At 49.5% G+C, this 19,453-nt stretch overlaps 1 protein-coding gene across 4 annotated transcripts in view; it reads right to left on the reverse strand.

The window, feature by feature from the left end:
* Nucleotides 1-19,453, reverse strand: part of mef2aa (myocyte enhancer factor 2aa) — a 41,659-nt gene that overhangs the window by 13,860 nt on the left and 8,346 nt on the right. For all 4 annotated transcript variants that reach the window (XM_088416866.1, XM_088416862.1, XM_088416863.1 and 1 more), the window contains exons 2-3: nt 9,856-10,114; nt 7,762-7,965 (exon numbers count right to left, since the gene is read on the reverse strand). In XM_088416866.1, the coding sequence (XP_088272992.1) occupies nt 7,762-7,965; nt 9,856-9,909 (258 nt within the window). In that variant the 5' untranslated portion in view covers nt 9,910-10,114. The remainder of the gene's footprint in view (nt 1-7,761; nt 7,966-9,855; nt 10,115-19,453) is intronic.

The following is a 19,453-nucleotide window of genomic DNA, read 5'->3' on the forward strand; positions in this document are numbered from 1 at the left end:
TAACCTACGTACACGAACGCACCAGAACATTTTGGGAAGATGGGATTTCTTCACTTTCCCTCTAGTTTTGACATTGTTGCCCAAGTGTCGGTGCATCTTATCCACGCTAACATCGAAAGGACCAGAATATGACCCCGAAATTAAGGCTGCGTCTTGTACACGGGTTGAAGAGATTTTCTGGGCTTTCCCTGAATTGGGGCTAGGCAACGAATCCAAATGATTATCATGTTAAAAGTGGACAATTTGAGCTGAACGGAGATTTTGCGCAAGTGGTCATGGAATGGATCATTCTCTGCCGGGCCCCTTGAAACGACACCCCCCCGCCCCGTGCTCCGATCCTCGCGGGCCTCTAAAGTATTCACGGGGACAATTAGGAGTTCCGTCCGAGTGAATACGGCGAGCCGAGCCGAGAGGGCGGGAGACGCTGTCCTGCAACGCTCCACACCCCGAGAGCACGGGCGAGCGCTCGCTCATCAATCTGAGGCGGCCCCGCCCCGCCCGCCCGCTCCAGCCCGTCCCGGCGGATTTCGAGCCGGTCGCCGCGTATCGTCGCCTCGCCTCGAAGGTCGCCCAAGAACACCGGGGTGGACTGGGGGCCGGCGGTTTAATGATCTTTTTTTTTTTTAAGGGCTCGCCCGACGCGACGCGGCCGCCGCCCGAAGACATGCAATCAAATGAGGTCGGCCCGATCCCGACCTATTTGGCCCGCTTCACAACGCGCGGGTTTATGACCCGGGACCCCGCGCCGCATTTGTTCCCTCCGTCCGATACGGACCGCTCCCGGTTGCGGCGGAGACGGAACCGGCGGCGCCGATGGCCTTTCTGCTTCGTGAACGAGAGCGGAGGCGTCCGTCCGTCGCCTGTCCGTGGCGCCGCATCCTGTTGGGGGTCGGGATGGGGCTGGAGCCTATCCCGGCTGACTGAGGGTCAAAGGAGGGGCACGCCCTGCAAAGGTGGCCATGATGTCGCAACAGCCAAAACGCTCGAGTGGACTTGTTTTCCGTACACGCCGTACATATCGTTATGCGGAAGAAGCCGAGCAATACCAAATGAGCTCAAACAAATCCGAAAAAAATGCATAAATGCTATTTCAGGAAAAGTATCTTTTTTCCAACTTGCATATCTCATTCCGTGCAGGGAAACGAGCAATATTAGTGCCATATTAAAGGCGAAATAGATCCTACATGAAGCAATGGCGGCGCCAAAACATTGAAAAAACTGTGCGCTCGGCAGAGAACCTCAACGTGAAGTGAGCGCCGAGAGGCTGACGTCAAGCGAGAATGATGCGCGCCTGTGCCAAATAGGGAAATGGCTTGGCAGTAACCTGGTAACAGGTAACCTGGTAACAAGCGTGGTAACCTAGAGCTGAGACTTCATAACAACGGCAAAAACGCCGCTTTGTGGGATGAGCCTCAACAGCCTGGCACAAGTTTGCTTCCAGTCTGTTCAAAATCAAGGCGCCCCTAAATAATGATAATGATAATGCGCTGCGCCTTGCATCATGATTCTATTCTTTTAAACTGGGCTTGGCATTGATCTAAAGCAGAGGTCACCGAGGTGGTCCCCGCGGGCACCGGGTAGCATTACACGAGTACTCTCTCTCACGATTATGCATATATGACATATACATTACATACACTTGACTGACTTGTTTCTTAATTATTGTGACAAGTCAATAATATAATCAGGGTCTTCACATAAACTGCTGGCGCTTTGTATTACTCAGCACCAAAGAAGTAGCTCTCGCTTTCAAAAAGGTCGGTGATCCAAACAGTCCTAATATAAGCGAGCGCTCAAACTAGCGGATGCATAATGCAAGCCCAGCCACTACTGTAGCTTCTATTCTATGCGTCTTATAATGACATGCGCCTTACATATGAAAACCATTTGAAAATAAGGCATTCATTGAAGGTGCGCCTCATACGGTAGCTTGAAAATCGACTTTTGCGTCTTTTACGCGGTAACACAGAAAATAGCAAAATCTGACCCCAAAATTAAGGGTGCGCCTTATACACGGGCGCGTCTTATATTGTGGGCATACGCTATTATTATTATTGAAAGGTTTCCATATTCCTCCCGTCTTTCGTCGCCACCCCGCCGCTTTCATTCTTCCATTTTTCTTCCTATGCTCTCCCTCCTCAACGGGCTCCATTTCCGTTGGACCGCCAGCGCTCGGATAATTGATCAATCACACTAATTGAAGAGTCCGGACAGCTAGCCAACCGCGGCAGATGTGCCAATTTGCATTCATTAAGATCCAAATGAGCCTTAATCACTGCGGCGCTGAGATTTTGATTGACAAGGTAAACCTCCGCCCGCCGCCGCTACCTACGACCCTTAGAGATGCGCACGTTCTACTCTCGGAATTACAGCATCCATGGAAACGCCGTTGTCTGCAATTCTATCATCGGTGTGCAGGAAAAAAAAAAAAGTTGGAAATAAGCAACGCAAAATGAAGAACTCAAATAATTTAGGCAAACAGATGGATCTCAAATTACAAAAGTAAATTCCTTTCAATATGGGGCAAATTAGAGCCATTAGATGTTTTTGATGTGTGGTATTTGTTTGATATTTTGAAAACTCTTTTTGAGCATAGCCATTGAGTCACATCTTTTCTTTTCTATTCCATCTAAAGGTGTTCCATAAACTGACACCTTGAACAGATACACACATTTGCTTTACCCGGTGGTCAGCAAAAAAAAAAAAAAAAATCAAAAGACACGCAGATAAGCCACACTGGACTACAAGCCACAGGGGCTCAAATCAAGAGAAAAAAGTTGCGGCTTATAGTACGTAAAATACAGTGAGTTTGTTGAAATGGTTCGATTTGTCTGTAGCTGGAATTTACTATCAACAAATGCATTTAGAAAAAACACTTTCACTGTATGCAGTGAGAAAATCGAGTTTCGCTTTTTCTAACTACTTTGCATGATTTTCTTGGTTTTAACTTTGTTTTGAAGATCAATTACACAGGGGGGCAACAACTCGAGCGGCGCGTGACGTCAACAAAGCGGGTCTGCAGAACTATAGATTTGAAGCCATGAACAAAAAGGGAATAAAAGAGGCGCGGCGCTTGGAAGGATGAAAAATGGCTGACATTCTGTAACGGTCACAATTTACATTTTGCGTTGAATGATTTATACGATTCCATTGATGACACACAAAAAAAAAAAAACCCGATAATGAGCTGCTCATTTCCTCTGGCCGTAGAGGTCTGGTGAGAAGCCGGGCTCTTCTTTGATGAAAATTGGCCATTTTGCCCCCAAGGAACAATGGCCGCTCCTATTTCTTAGGATGGAAGATAAGGCCAATTTCCCTATGAATGGCGGCCCCTTGTTTACGTTCACAATTCACGGGGACCGAAGGCTTGCCAGCATCAAACGCTAAATCGGATCATCCGCCATTGGAGGCAAACATTTCGATGTGATTAAAGTTTACGTACGGCCCGCGTCAGGTTGCGACCGTGTGCTAACTTTGAGCGCAAATATCGCCGTGTCGCAGTGCTGCGTTCAAATTACACTTCTATTTATACTCAATATTATTGTGTGCCATGTCTCGTACAACTAAATAAACATTCTTGTTTTTCCCTTCTTCTTAGCGTGCCGTCATTGGTGAGCTATTTAGCCCTCTCGCGCCCGTAGTTGACTGTTTATTTCGCCATTCTTCGCCCCTTTTGTTGGATTGAGCAAAGAAACAAAAACAAAACACGGACGTCGCCGGCGGACCAACGGGCCTATGCCTACGCGCGATGCTAAGTACGCTACGCGGGCCCGCAAAACGCATGAATGGCAAGATGAATCGCGCCGGAATCCCGATGGCTCCTGATTGCAAAGGGTTGGCGTGCGACACGGAGGCGTCCCTCCGAGTCCGCCGTCACGGCGGGAGGTTAGAAGTGAAGCCGGGGCAAAATCTCATTAGCTCCGCGCGGGGAGGGAGCCAAAGAGCGCGAGAGGGAAGAGAGAGAGAGAAGGAATAGTATTAGATTAATCTAATGACTAACTGCACTATTTTCATTTGCGGCATAAGAATTCAATAAGAAACACAATTGGGCCGGCCAGTGGCGTTAAAACCTGCCATGGGGCTTTCCTGCTTTCCGAACAAGCCCAAGATGGTCCTGATCTGTGACTTTTGAGTCGCTTAAAAGCCGCACGTGACTCTACAACATGGCGCTCCAACATAGAGAAGTAAGCCGGCCCTTTGCCTCCATACCACGTAATTGCGGGAGGTGGCGGGGTCTCAAATGTCGGCCCGTCGTCGTTGCGCATCTTATTACGTGTTCTAAAATATGTGTTTTATGAAGGAATAGAACATTTCCATTCTAAAATATGTGTTTTATGAAGGAATAGAACATTTCCATTCACTTCATGCAATCTTTCTTGACCGTATTTTTCGGACTATAGGCTGCAACTTCTTTCTCACGATTTGAGTCCTGTGGCTGAATAGTTCAGTAAGGCTAAAGTGCAGGGCTTTTTGGGGGGTTTTTTTTGCTAGCCGCCGGGAGGCAGCGAGCCAGTAAAACAAATGCGTGTATCTATCTGTCAATTTTTGAAAATATGTGATCAGTCCATACCATTCGTCCAGAACGCGCGGCTCATTATTCAGAGAAAGAAAGTGAAAGTCTGGATGACTGTTGCACAACTGATATCAATCTCAAGACTGGAAAGAATTTCCCCTTGTAGTGTATCACATTGCAAACGTTCTGCACCCTAGTCCACCTTCGCCTTTGGCTCGGTGACGATATCGACAAATTTCCCATCGGCGCACACATTTCGCACACACGCCCACAGGAAAAATTTGAGGCGAGGGCTCCGCTTTGGACGGCCAGCCAAGTCCGCGGTCCTCCGCTGGCTTATCAAAGCGCCGGCCGGGCTCACGTCCATCCATCTGCGGAAAACACGCAGACGCGTTCTCCCGCACGCTCCGGTTGTCTGCAAACGCTACTACCGAGCAGGAACGCGAGCTCTTTGATCGGGTTCCTCACCAAAGGAGGAGCGTTCCTGCGAAAAGTCCACAAGGGCGGCATTGACCCAGCGGCCGGGCTTCGGCGGACAAACAGCCACATGATTGTGGACACGGCAAAAGAGCGCTTTAACGCAATCAAAAAATTGAAGATAAGTGTCCGGGAAAAGTGCTCTCATGTGAGGCTGGTTTCCCCGGACAAAGGGGGATTTTGCAATTTGGATTCTTGTCCTAATTGCAAGTGGGGAGCCGGTCTAAGGAGATGGCTTTGGGCCTTACGTTTGCACACGGGCGCATTTCCGCCCAAGTCCGCGACGATCAGAGGACCCGGTGCGTGCCGACGCTCTCAAGTGGAACGGCTGGCTTATTTCTGCTCTGCTTCTTCACTCGTGAGCGCGTGTCCGCTAGGCAGATGGGGGTTGCCTTTGTCCGGGACAACGCTGCCGCCCTTTGTGCGGTGGGAAGTGGCGGCGGCGGCGGCGGCGGCGGTGGGGGGGCTTCCTTGAGAGGAGCCGGCCGGAAGGGCCGCAATCAGCTACGGACGCGTACATGACAACTCCCGGTCCCATGATTGACTTGGACCCGGGTCGTAAAAGCCGCCAGAAAGGTATGATTACCGCTCCAGGAACCCCAGAACGGAAAGATCTCCTGTCCAAATGAGTACGTGATTGGGCTATTGTGCTTTTTGCTCGTCGGAACACCGACACAATCAATAAGACAGTTGCAACTGCTCCAGAAGTTGATATTGCATCTTAGCAATGACAGTAAGGCAAGCCATAGGTTTGAGGATCTGTCGCTCTTGGTTTTCAAGAACCTTGGCTTCCCAATGAGACTTCCACAGTGAGTCTATGCTTGTCTAAAAGAACAAACGGCCCTTAACAGAGGAGCTCAACTCGGCTATGAAAAGGGGTCAGTAAACTTTATTGTTCACGTCTGTTTCTTTTCAAAGGCCAAATGTTTTTTTTTTCTCTCTTTTGACCTACTCGCTTGTATTATGTGACTTTTAACTTGATCTGTGGTTTCTCCTCCTACTGTTGTCTTTGGTTGGACTAGTTTTGAAGCCCGACGTCTTCCCCCGTGCCAAGCGCGATGGATCCTGGTCACGGCACCAAATGAAAAGTTTCGAGGGACCCTTTATGTGGCCGTTTTATCCCGAACGCTTGCAACATTATCCTAACGGGAACGACCAGGTTGCTGCATATTCTCAGTTGGACAATTTAATAATTGCCAGAAAGATTAAAACGCCGAGCATGGAGCCTTATTCTCCCAGATCCGGAAGAAGGTCCAATCGGTCCCAAATCGGTCAGAACCTATAGGATTTTCAGACAAGCCCACGTGACAACGCGCGACCCCGCCGTCCGAACCGATTTCAAGCGGCGGGCGTGCCAAAGGCGTCATCGAGATTGGACGATAAACTTTCACCTGCCTTAAGTTTATTTCTGTGCTCAAGAGGCCTACTGCAAAACTAGCAGCTACAGCGGATACGTTTGTCTCGCACAGGACTGATAAGAAACTGTGATCGAATCTAGGCAAGATGAAAACTGCGGCGACCCTTACGTAAGCGAGGCCTGCACGCATGCGTCTCTGATGCGGAACTGGCTCTTTTTTTCTTCTTTTTTGCAAGAAGGCCTTCGACGATAGGGCGCGCGCTCGTCTCCCGCCTTGCCAGAGCGCGCTCTGCTGCAGCCCCGCCAAGCAGGTAAATCACAAGCAGCGGCGGCATGAATAAAAGATAATGGGCCACAGCTGACTCTTCTGTGCTACATGTAATGTCTCTAATTTCAGCCAGTAAAAGCCTTTCATGAGGTGCAATAGGCAACAGATTTCCTCCCTCGCGATCCCGATCTCTGCTAATTGGCTAAAGAGCGTGATTACAGGAATGCCTTCTGCATTTTTTGCCAGTGCCGTCACGTGAGAAGCGGAGGTTGGACATGCGAGAAAACAGGATAGAGAGGGGGGGGGGGGGGTATCCTTTTCATACCCAAAATTCAACGTAACCCCATCTGAAACTAGACTTGGAATATGGATTCGGAAACTTGGCTCTGAAATACGCAAGGAAGAAAGCTTTGACGACATGTCCTCAGAACGATAAGCTTAAAGACTGTCAGGCGATTAAAACCCCGTCGCAGCTGCATGGGTTTCGTTTTTTTGTTGTTGTATTTACTATCATTTTCAGTATATATTTTGATGAATATCCACAAATGCAATTGGACTATGTATTTGTCACCACTTTTTATGCATATTATTATATTGGTTTCATTCATTCATTTCGCAAGCAGAAGAACCACTGTCCGGTATATTTTCACACGGCGCGCGAAGGCCAACTTTTCCACTGTGCGGAATTGTCCATGGCCGCGGTTCCTCTGATAGGACGTCATCTCCAATAGGATCTCAGCTTTCTTAATGCGATTTAGTGTTTTTGTCCCGTTGGCACACCGCGCAGCGGCTGGCAGAAATCCTCCCAAAGCCCCATGAGCAAAACGCCCCGCGTCCACCGCGCGTAAAAACAAAAAGCGGGCCCGAGACACGTCGGCAACGACGGGGAGCCTATCTTTGGGGAAACGGCTCCTTTGATGGTTTTCCTCCAACGGACAGTTGGCACGAAGTTATCAGGGGAGCGCAGACGTCACGTGACCCGCGCTCAAGGAAACTTTGACGTACGTCTCACGCCCGAAGCGTTCGCAGAGCGCTATCATCCGGCTGGCGGACGTCCGGCAGGCCTCGAGTACGCAACGCCTGTAGGGCCGCGTCGCCGGCTTTTCTCTCGCAGTGAAGAGAAAAAGAAAAAGAGCGCTCACTCACCTCCACAATGTCAGAGTTGGTTCTGCTCTCGTGGGGCTCGTTGTACTCGGTGTACTTGAGCAGCACTTTGTCCATGTCCGTGCTGGCGTACTGGAACAGCTTGTTGGAGCTGTTGAAAATGATGAGCGCTATCTCGCAGTCGCACAGCACGCTCAGCTCGTAGGCCTTCTTCATCAGGCCGAACTTCCTCTTGGTGAAGGTAACCTGACGGGGAAAGGCGCCGCCGACAAAAGAACGCGCGTCATTCTCGCCCGGGTTCGCAAGCAAACGGGATGGATGCCTTGGCCCGATTATTGGCGACGCTCAGATATTCCGCCTTTCGGCATCGGAGCTTTGCTCTCAAACCCTTGTGCCCGTTCAATCCAAAACACGCTTATACGTGGCTGTATGTGGATATCTTCATCTTTCCTAGCTTTTATATCCGTATGTTATACGTCTGTTGCGCGTTACGCGTGTTTCAGATTTGCCACATTGTTAGCGGTCAGTGAATGCCTCGCCGGCGTAACGTTCAATGCGCTCATAGCGGTTGTTTTTCGTTTTTCTCGTGACCTGGTTCATTTCTGGTTCATGGCTCGCTCCGTATGGGGAAAGCGCAGCTCGAGCCTCGCGAGTTGAGCCCATCCGCGCCACGCGGGCTCATACGTCGCCGCGGCTCCGCAAGCGTCAAACGCAAAGTTCCGTCCCTAACCTTTGCGGAACGGGGGCTTTGCCGACGCCGCTCGGATGATGGCCTGAAAGCCGATTACCGCGTTACGCTTTCCGCCTCCTGCCCGAGCGTGCGTTTGCTCGCTCGACCTAGCGCGACGTCATGTCGACGGAAAGCCCATTAACAAATTGTGCCCTCTTTAGCAGATGAATGAGGTTCTTTAACCCTTTCGCTACCGACCCCCCGTACCACGGGACCGTATATCCCGGAAACTGCATTATTTATTAAAAAAACAAAACGTGGCAGGGATGTGAAAATGGACGCCTACAATACAGTACATAGTAATCAGTGTAATCTAGAGTAACACGCACACATAGCGCACATATCATCAATAGATGTCCACAGTACTAGATCATTAATGTGTAAATGATGTCAAATCGTTCATCATGGAAAGGGGTCGGTGTGGAATATGTCAACTTATTGCTACCGTTCCTATTTCCAAAATGAAGTCTTATAGTTGGCTAATTACAATGCAGAAAATGGAAATACTGCAGTTGATTATTTGGGATGTGGCCCACGCGGCTTGCTACCAGTTGTTCTGGGGCGCGAACCGGCGCTCGGGACCTCTGCCGCTACTCATTTGGGAGTTTTCGAGAGTGTTGAGGCTCCCTTAAAAGAGATTCGTCAAAATGATCATCAACAGCGATCGGGCCTGACGCTCGGACCCTGTCGATCAAGGATTTACCTGCATTCCCATCACTACGTGCGGGTACTACAAAGCCACCACTCGCTCACGCACACACACACACACACACATATATATATATAGAGTTGCCGCGTCAGTCAAAGGGTCTGTCAATGTCATCCCCGGGCAGAGGCGGCAAACAAGACATCTGGGTCTGCGACTGGGCCGCGGCAGAAGACGCCAAGGCGGCTAACACCTCCAGAGCCCGATTAGAAGGCGCCGTCACCCCCCCCCCCCCCGGCGGCAGAGGCCCGGACGGAAAGAGCAGCTGACCTCGGTCCTCCGGCCGCCACCGTCGCTCCGCATCATGTCCGTCGGAGACGAAAAGGAGCCCGCCGGATGTCCGTGCGGACAAATGAGGGGACGGAGGTCTGGTCCCGGATGGGAGAGTGTGTTTCAGACTTCACGCAGATTACCCCAAGTTGCGCAGCGCCCGTGTTTCACCAAGTTTATGACGCGTACATGCCCAAAGACGGCAATTAATAAACAGGTCAATGCAAGACCTGTCTGCGTCCTCTAATGCGAGCGCCGTTCCTTGCCGCTCATCCTAACCTCTATACGATCTTCTCCATTTTTATAATATTCCCGTACTTGAAGCAGAATTGAGACTCAAACCCTCCACCTCGGCGCTGTGAGCCACATCCGCTAACCGCGAGTCCACGGTGCTGGCCAACTCCCATTCCATGCATATTTCAACACGTACCTGTCTGTTCCTTTCATCCATTATCCTGGTGATCTGGATCTTCTTGCGCCCCATGGCTCCTCGTCCCGGTTGCCGTCTCTCTTGCGCGTCGCCGACAGTATTGGACAATCCAAAACACACATACACACACACGCACACGCGCGCACTCACACACACACTTGGCGTCCGGCGCTCTCCTAGCACATTGCGCGCATCCTTCTTGTGGTAGGCGCACGATCACTGGTCTCCACGCACCAGATGCTCTTCACCAGTCACCGGGCTGCAAAAAAGAAAAAGAAAAAGGCGAGTGAGCAAGAGAGGGAACATGACAGCGGTTAATGTTCTCCCGAGGCACTCGAAAGCGCAAGTGTCCTGTGTCGTCAGCGTCATTGCGAGTATGAAAGCCGCGTGGCCGTGGCTGAGCTCCATCAAAGACAGCGTAACGCAATAAATGACTATTACATGCCCCCCCCCCCAAAAAAAAATAAATAAATCAACAAACAGGTGAAACATAGCACTTAGTAGTAGGCATGGGCCGATAACCGTAATGGCAAAATATCGCAATTTGTTTTATTGCATACGCTCATTGTGACTCATGCTCATTCGGCTGCAGCGGCCAATCGCATCTTCTTCCTGGTTTACCACTGTGAGTTAGCTACTGCAGCTAACTACCGCGGGTAATGTGGCTAACATGTTTACGCTACTTTCGCAAAGCGTTTTATGTGATATTGGTTGAGGTAGGATGTGACAAGTCCATTGAGTATAATTATATATATATATATATATATACATACACCTGATAACTTTAGCATAACTCATTTTGTTTCCCCGATTCCTATTAGCTGAAAACGACGCAGTGAACATCCTTACCAAGGATGTAAAATGCACAATTGTTTCAAGTGTGGCGCAGGTTCGCAGAAAGCACTTACGGCGGGCTCGCAAACAGAGCGGTGACACGCTATCGCCCTTGGCAAGCCGAGAGCCACTGCCAAGTTTGCTCTCAAGAAGATGAAGGCGGCGCCCGGTCCCCGCGCGGACGCGCTTACGAGTCTCCCGGGCCGCAACCCAGATCACGGGGGTGTGAAAGGTGCCGGCGTACGTATAGAAAGACCGTAAATATTCCCTGACGAGCGCGTGACCTCGCCACTCTTCCCTTGGGAATATCCATGTCGGCGAAAGCAAGAAGGCTCGGGCCTGGCCTGGAGCGCCATCAATCGCTTGTTGGCAGCAGATCAAAACGCGGAAACAGGCAAGGGTTAACGAGTGCCGCAATTACACGCGGTTAGTTGCAAAACAAGCAAGCTGGAGGCACTGTTGGCACGGACATTGAAAAGGAGCACTTTCCCCTGGCGCGCAGTCATTTTGGCGCACGGATGAACTGAAATCAAGCTGTCTGGAGCACACCCTCACAAATGTCTGTGAAAAACAGTGTTTCTCATTGCAAAGCCCCACCCCACCAAGACAAAACATTTAGCACCGCCGCCCTATAATTCATCGTAATTCCTCATATATAAGACAATTTACACCACAGAACTACCAAACATAAAATTGACATTAGCTACGGCTAACATCCAACTGTCACATGTGGGCTGTCGCATCAGATGTTGTCTAGCGCTTTATCAATGACATCACACAAGAAGCACTTCGCATGACTCCAAATTAAACTTGAGTAAAATTACACGCTCAAAATAATCCAAAAAAACAGTATTATTAAAACGGTACAAATCAAAGGTCCTAAAAAGGTGTCTCTGCACTCATCACAACACGCCAGCACCAACTCAAGGCAAACAGGTGAAATGCATTCATATTGTCAACAGCCATCATTAATAGGATTCATTGAAAGTTTTGTTTTTATTCTTCACATGATACATTTTGATTATCGTCGCGTAATACTATTCATTTAAAGGTTTGGGAGCAGTTTGGAAGCTCGGAACGGATTAGGCGATTTACACGTAAAAAGCGGCTCTATTCAGTTTGGAAATGAATTTCCTAAGTAGAAGGACTAATGTAGCCAACATGTCATGTTGTGGTTTTTTAGCTTAGCTTTGGGCTAAGCTTTGTTGGGCGTATGATATAAATTGAGAGCGGCGCACACCTGCTGTCTGAATTCCCTCTCAACTTGTCATTTCACATCTGTGTAAGGGAAATGTCACGGCAGCGTCCGTCCATTATGCCCGCGGTCTTCAGCTGTCCTGCTGTGACAGGCGGGATAACGATGTGCGCATGCTAGCATAGTCCGCTCGCAGGTGTCGCTCGCTCGTTTGGCTAGATCTCCAGGAGTAATGACTCGTTTGGTCAGAGCAGCGAGGGGAGCAAAATGGGGTTATTGGAATTTTCAGTGTAAAAAATACATTTGCAACCGAAATGCAAAGAATTTCCATGCCGATTATGTTCTTTTACTTTTTCACACCCCCCACCCCAAAAAATGAAAACCGGCAGATTATAAGTCGCACTGTCAGCTTTGGAGAAAATTGGAGGCTTTTCGGTGCGCCATATGGTGGGGAAAATACGGTACCGCTTCTGGCGTTCTTGAATAAAACGGAGTTCCAAAATTCAACGGATTGCACGCGGAGGGCGCGGCCCTCTGAAGTTTGGAGAAAATATCTGACGAGGGGTCCGGCGGCGAAAAAGGGCAGACGAGCGCGGGCGGAAGTGAGATTTACTGCGTGTCTAGCAAATGCGCACGGAGGTTTGAAGCCAGCGCCGCCAAAGGAAATCAGAAGACGTCGCGCCCGGCTCACGTTACAACTGCTTATCCTCACAATCGGACGGCCGGGCCGGGCCGGGCCGGGCCGGGCCGGGCCGGGCCGGGGAAGACAAGATCCCCCCCCTTCCTGGCCGTCCGCTTCCTGTTATTCTTGGGCACGTCTGCATGTTCTCTGCGGGTAGGAGGAAAGGCGGAGCCCGCCTCGGGGACAGCCATCCCATCTCAGCGCCGTTGTGATGATTAGTGCCAGACTAAACAAGCGCAGAAGGGCTCATCTCTCGTGGCTACGTTTTGCCGCCTTATTATGTTTACTGGGAGCTTCATTAAACAGGCCGGGTGACGTGCGCGAGCTCACGATTGCCCAGACCTTTTTTTTTTTTTCTTCTGGGTGCTTACGTAAGAGTGAATCACAAGTCCAGGCAAGCTTATTTGGATGGCCCTGAGTCGCCACAGCGTCAAAGGGCTTCGCAGGTGAAAAAGAAATCAAACGGAAACATCGCAAACACGCGACGGAAAAAGCTCGTCCGGGGAAAAGAAGAAACCTTCAGAAGGGATAGCAGGCGGGAGGAGCCCCCCGCCAGGTTTAACAGGTTGCACTAAATGCCGAGTGCTTAAAATAACACGTCGTGCCATGTTAAGCAGTAAGTGTCCAGTGCAGAGACACAAGGACATCCATCCGCCGAACAAAGCTCCCAGAAAAGAAAGGTACCCCATCTGAGCAAAATAAGAAACCTTCGCAAGGGAGCGCAGATGGGATGAGCCCCTTTCCAGGTTCAACGGGTTGCACTAGATGCAGAGTGCTTACAACAACACATCGTGCCATATTAAGCAGTAAATAGTCTTCCTTCAGGAAGAAAAACATTTTTCCTATCATTTTAAACCTCATCCACAAGTCAAATCCTACACAATCAGGTAACCATGAACCGGAAAGTAAAGAAGCCAAAAGAAAATGCTTCGGGAGCGCCATGAGAGGAACATAACAGACGTGTTGAACGTAAACGAGCAAACACTCAAAATTCGACCAAAATGGACTGTCGCGGTGGTTACGGGGTGAGGACCACGATGACGGATGCTACGTGCAAGTTCATTTGATTGATTGGAGCCTTAGTCTTTTAGTGTCGCCAGTCAGCCAACGCTTTTCAGAGGTAAAATGAGCACCCGCGCACACCTCGCTCTTGGCTCTCATGGAGTGTGCTTGTACCTGTAAATGGGGCCGCCGGCCCGAGGGGAGCGGAGGCGAGCCGGCCCTTTCACGCCCCCCCCCCCCACCCCCTTTTTCAGAGCTTATCTTCTGCTCCAGCGGCGAAAAGGCAGGATCGTGGCCCCCGCAGCATCACTCGCGTTAATGTCGCCTGATGCTAATCTGGCGGAGGGGCTGATCCCTCAACAACAAACAAGGCCTCCCCGGGCTTCTTTGCAGACCCCATTTCGCTCTTTGTCTCCTTCCCCGCCTTCTCTTTCATTCTTTCCGCGAGCTAATGTTATATCCACATACGCCAAGTGCGTGCGCCGCGGTTTCCACGGTAACAAATGAGATGCCATTAATAAACGCTATTATGTTCCGCAAAGAATGAAAAGTGAGAGCGTTGACGGAAAAGAGGGAAGTGGAAATACGACGTCCTTTACACGAAAACATAGAAAATACCAAAATTTAACCCTAAAACTAAGGGTGCGTCCTATATTTGGGGAATTACGGTATATAACTTACGGATATGAACCCAAGAAAACATGAGGCGTTTTGGAAGACCGTATTTCCGCCCGAGTTGTGAAATTGATGTCAAAGTGTCTGCGCACCCTATGCACGGCAACATAGAAAATACCAGAATTGAACCCGAAAATTAAAGGTCAGTCCTATACACGGGTGTCTTATATCGCAAAAAAATAATCAAACTTCCGGAATATTTGCAATGCTAAAAAATAAGACTGTAAAATCTAGGGCTGTTAGATAGTACGTATTGCAGCTCGATACCAGTAGGAGTACTCATCTCGATTACCACGTTACCACGTTATTTGACATCCGATGACGAAATGTGTCTAAAAGTCGCGATACTCGGTCACTTTAATAACGCGCCGCGCGTAGAAGACGGCAGCGTTAGCCGGACCGCCGCCCGGTAAAACGGAAAAAGCCGCTGGCCGCAAAGGATCTTGGGAGCGACGTTCAAATTGCCCTTTGGAGTCCACTCTTCCAGGAGTGGAAAGTTGAAAGTGATACGGAAGGTCACGGCGTCCCTTCCTCGCTTCACTCGATAAAGTAATATGTATCCGCCCCGCGTGACGAGTCAGACTGCACCGCGGCGAAAAATCAATCAAACGGCGCGTAAAAATTTATAGTTGAAAAGAAGTAAGCCACCCGGGCTAGCGAGCGCCCGACGGCAGCCGAGCGAGGCCGAGAAATCAGCAAACCGAAGCGGCCTTTTATTTCATACTGCCGTTTTGGATGAAATGATCGGCAGCAACCTGTTTGGGGGAAATTGAGGCGGTTTTGGCATTTTGTATCCTTCAGTTTGGCTGAAAAGTAACAAACATACTTGCCGTCAAACTGAATCTGCTGGTGAATAAAAAGGGTTTAAATGGTTTTTTTTGCAAATCGAGAACATTTGTGCAGATCCAGCGAATGACACGAAAAGGAAGGCGAACCCCCGACGGACGGACACAAAAAAGATTTGACACGGTCATCCTCCCCCCCCCAAAAAAAAACAAAAAAAAGTGGGGGGAAAAACGATGACGGCGACTAACAAGCAAATAGGACACGGAACGCTGACAGCGGCGGCGAGCAAACACCTCCATCTCACTTTGGCGCCGGTGTCAGGGGAAGGGAGAACTACGCAAGGTGACTTTGAGCAAGTGCCCTGGGCTTTCAGCGCAAGACGACACTACATTAATTTCATCTCGCGTTTCTAACTGACTTAGTAGCGTACAGCCGCGTGTTGGGCGGAGAGAAAAAAAAAATAGAAAGACACGTGCAGAATTGAAGGTAAAAGGAAGCAATTAGACCATGGGAGGAAGTGCTCCCGAAAGACAAAGCAGGGGTGTCCAAAGTTACACAAAAACCAACACTGAGTAATGCGTTACAAAAGTAATGTAATTACTGTAATGCATCACTTTTTCTGTAAAGTGGGGAGTATAATACAAACACACACACACACACACACAAAAGTTATCATTTTTTACTCGCCCTGGAATCATTCACGGGTCTACAGGAGCAATAATATTTATGTTTTGAGAAGATTACCGAGTTGGGGGTCATGCAAAGTGCTTCCTGTGTGATGTCATGCTAAAGCGAGAACGACCTGCTAACAACGCCAACGGCCCAAAATGATATCTTACAATTGTGTTTTGACGTGAATATGTACAATATTAGCCGTAGCTCATTTTTATTTCATGTTATAGGTTGAGAACTGGTGCTGGGAAGCGTGACTGAAGTGTGTAAAGATGCAAAGTGCAAAACCACGGTAGAAATAGGTGCAAAGAAATAGTGTCTGCTTAGTAGACAAGACGGCATATTAAGAAATGATCGAAATACATCAATAACTGAAACAAATACACATCTCGGGTTATGTTGACGTATGACACGACAGTCTTGTTATACACTAACACCTTCACCTTTGGCGTCCTCAATTTTCTTTCGTAACCGGAGACGGCGTTTTTCCGTCGAGGCGTTTGGTAAGCCGAATTTTTCGTAACGAGACGCGTTCGTAAGTTGAGGTAGCGCTGGATTGATTGCGGAGAATCAGAAGTATGTTTGACTTTTGTGAGAGCTGATAGCAGGTGTTGACAGCGGCCTTTAGCAAAAAGACGCAAAGGAGCGCGCCTGAGAGGAAAGGAGACTAAAAGCAGCGTCCCGCAGTCGTGCCATCCTACCTCCGAGCCGGCGTGCGCGTGTGCGGCGGCGCGGTAATATAATTACTGCTGGGACACTTCTATTCCCAATGATCCATTTGCGTCAGTCGGGTTCTGGCGGCCCCAGCCAATGAATGGCTTCTCACTTTCTCAAGGATAAAGCCGTGACCCTCTCCTAAGGGTGGCATCCATTTCACGCGGAAGAAGCTCCTCTCCTTCTCCAGGTGAATCCCCGGATGCAAACTTTCACCCAACTGGCTCTTTGACGCCGGGCTCGGCCGATGATTTACGGCTCGTTAAAAACGAATGCAAATGAGAAGTCTGACGCGCGGCGCGTGTTGGCCCAGTTTTTGTTGGTTTTTTTTTCTGCCGCGCAAAGCCGAGCGTCTGGTTTTCTTCAAAACAAACGCGGGATCGTCTCCAATCTCTTTAAGTCACACATCCACACAAAAGTCTCGGGTTGTATCCCGATGACCGCATGCTCCGTCTGTGGCGGCATCGTAGCGAGGTTGGCTCCGCCCGAGTTGGATCTGCGAATGCGCCCGAAGCCGGTCCAAACACAAATCATCAAAGGCGACGCCCCCTGCCCAAAATAGATGTCACCCACCCAAAAATAATACAGCTTCTACGTTATCGCTAGCGTATTTCGCACAGTTTGTGATGATAATATGCCGGCACGCCCACAAAGCCGACAATGGTTATTTGCACCCATGTTTACAGTGCTCTTCCACTTCTTATCTTTATTCGTTTCATCCACACTTCCCACCAACAACTTACACTGTGGAACTAACAAACATAAAATTGACATTAGCTACGGCTAACATTGTACATATTGACATAAAAACACACATGCACCATAGCGCGCTTTGGGCTGTCGCATCTGACGTTACCGTCGTTAGCACTTTAGCAATGACGTCACAAAGGAAGCACTTTGCATGACCCCTAACTAAACTTAAGTAAATCTAGTGCTCAAAATAATGCACAAAATAAATCTTATTGTCCCTGTGGAATTGTGGGTGATTCCCGGCTCACTGGAAACGTCAAATAAAAACATACAAATAAAACAACCTCTCTTTGCACTCTTCACCAACACATCAGCATGATTATGCACTAATTCTAAAATGTGTTTGTTAAAATACGGTATATGTTTGGACTGTACAAGACAGTAGTACACTGTACCTTTCTGGACAAATACAAAATTGAATGTTGACTTGGGTGGTTTTGGCGTGACGCCGGGAATACGCAAGCGGCACGCAGGGTTCCGCAAAAATCGCCGCAGAGATTTAAACGGCTGTCGATCACGGGACGGACGTCTCGTCGGGGAAGGAGGAGAATGCCAACGCCACGGGGAGCGAGGGTGCGCCGGGCTCCCGGGAAGCCCGCGAGCCGCGGTACGCGGCGGCGGCCTTTTGATGTCGCGCGCAGGCCGCCAGTCGGAAAAAAAGGATAAAGTGGCGGGGCGGAGCCAGATCTTCCTCCGGGCGTGAGGATACCAGGCCACGCCGCGCATAACGCATCTCTGCCGCCGCGAGCCGTTTAACGTCCGTCGGAACAGACCGATCGAGAAGCCGTTTGAAGCGGGCAGACTACGCCTGCCGACAGGCTCCCGCCACTCATTCCAGTGGCTTTTTTTACTCCTAAATATTTGATTTCCTCTTCCCGTTTCCCTCCTCCACTTGATGCCCCTTTCTACATGGCGTTGCACGAACGCGTGATGCAATCTGGCGCGTGAGTCACATCCACACTCAAGTTGGAGCCGCTCAAGCCTTTTCATTTTGTTGGCAATATCGGAGTGGCTAGCTGGCTTTGGTTGGCATGGGAGAAGCCCTACTCAAGGCTATCCGTCCTCAACGGAAACAAAACAACTTCTGTTGGCCAGGCTTTATATTTTTGGATGCTATGGGAGAGGGTCAATTGATCCTCCTGTTACTTTTAAAGGTCCAAACGGCTGGTGATCAAGTGAGGAAATACTGACATAGGCAGCAAAATCTTGGAGCTTTTCTCTAAAATAAATATTCCTTTTTTTCTAACTACTTCTACAAATTTCAGATTTCCGGATGTATTTTGTCTTCATTTACCCCACTTATCGGTGGGCAACCTTCCAGGAGTCTCAAAGGGAAAAAAAAAAGCCAAGACTAATCTGGACAAGATTGCAACGTTACGCACCTGACTCACACATTTAAATGACTGCAAACATCACTGTTACATCATCCAATATGGCGGCACGCGGCGGGAGCGGTCGGAATTTTGCACCCAAAAGTCAATTTTCACTTCTTTCTTCCTGGACGGACCGTTTCCTTTTCATCCTTGAGCTTTGGATCGCGAGTCGACTAATTATCAGCTGACTGAAACTAACATCTGCCTTGCGACTTTTTCTTGCAGCTTCTTCCACACCCCGGATCAGATGATGTTATCTCGCTGTCACATGAACGCCGAGTCCAAACGTTGCGAGAAAGAGACACGGAGCGAAGGAGGGAGGGAGGGAGGGAGGCAGACGGGGCAGTACACGCTGAGAGGTACTCCCAGATCTTAGATGAGAAAAGAAGAACGTGAGGGACGGACGAGGTAGAAAACAAGACTCGGGCCATAGTAGAAGCTTGGAACAAAGCTCGCGCGTGCCACGAATCCTGAGACATACATGGACAAGCAACGGCGACTGACACCCGCCATTGGCCGCGTGCGTTTGCGTCAAGAGGCTGGGAGTGTTCTGGATGAGGGGGGCGGAGTCGCTGGCCGCACACCTGACGCTCAATCATCAGCAGGGCTTCTGAAGTGCGGCCGGAGCAGGAGAACCACGCCAGATTATTCCACAGCATCCCTTCAGTGTTTCTCCGGGTTTCCTAGTCTACCACTATTGCATTTACCAGCTCTGTAGCTCCTTTTCTTGATACTTTGTTATTTGAGAGTTTTTCCTCGCATTTGCGCCAGGAGTTATTTTAGTTGATACTTTCTTCTCGTCCTCCTGTGGACTCCGCTCCCCTCCGCCTCTCGGTGTGTTTTGCCGGGAGCTTTTTGGAAGTCCCTCTTTCGGTTGTGCAGTGGTAACTAACTCTACTTACAAACGAAACAGAA

Source organism: Hippichthys cyanospilos, chromosome 6, assembly GCF_059441005.1.
Source record: "Hippichthys cyanospilos isolate Australia breed blue-spotted pipefish chromosome 6, RoL_Hcya_1.0, whole genome shotgun sequence".
Taxonomy (NCBI): Eukaryota; Metazoa; Chordata; class Actinopteri; order Syngnathiformes; family Syngnathidae; genus Hippichthys; species Hippichthys cyanospilos.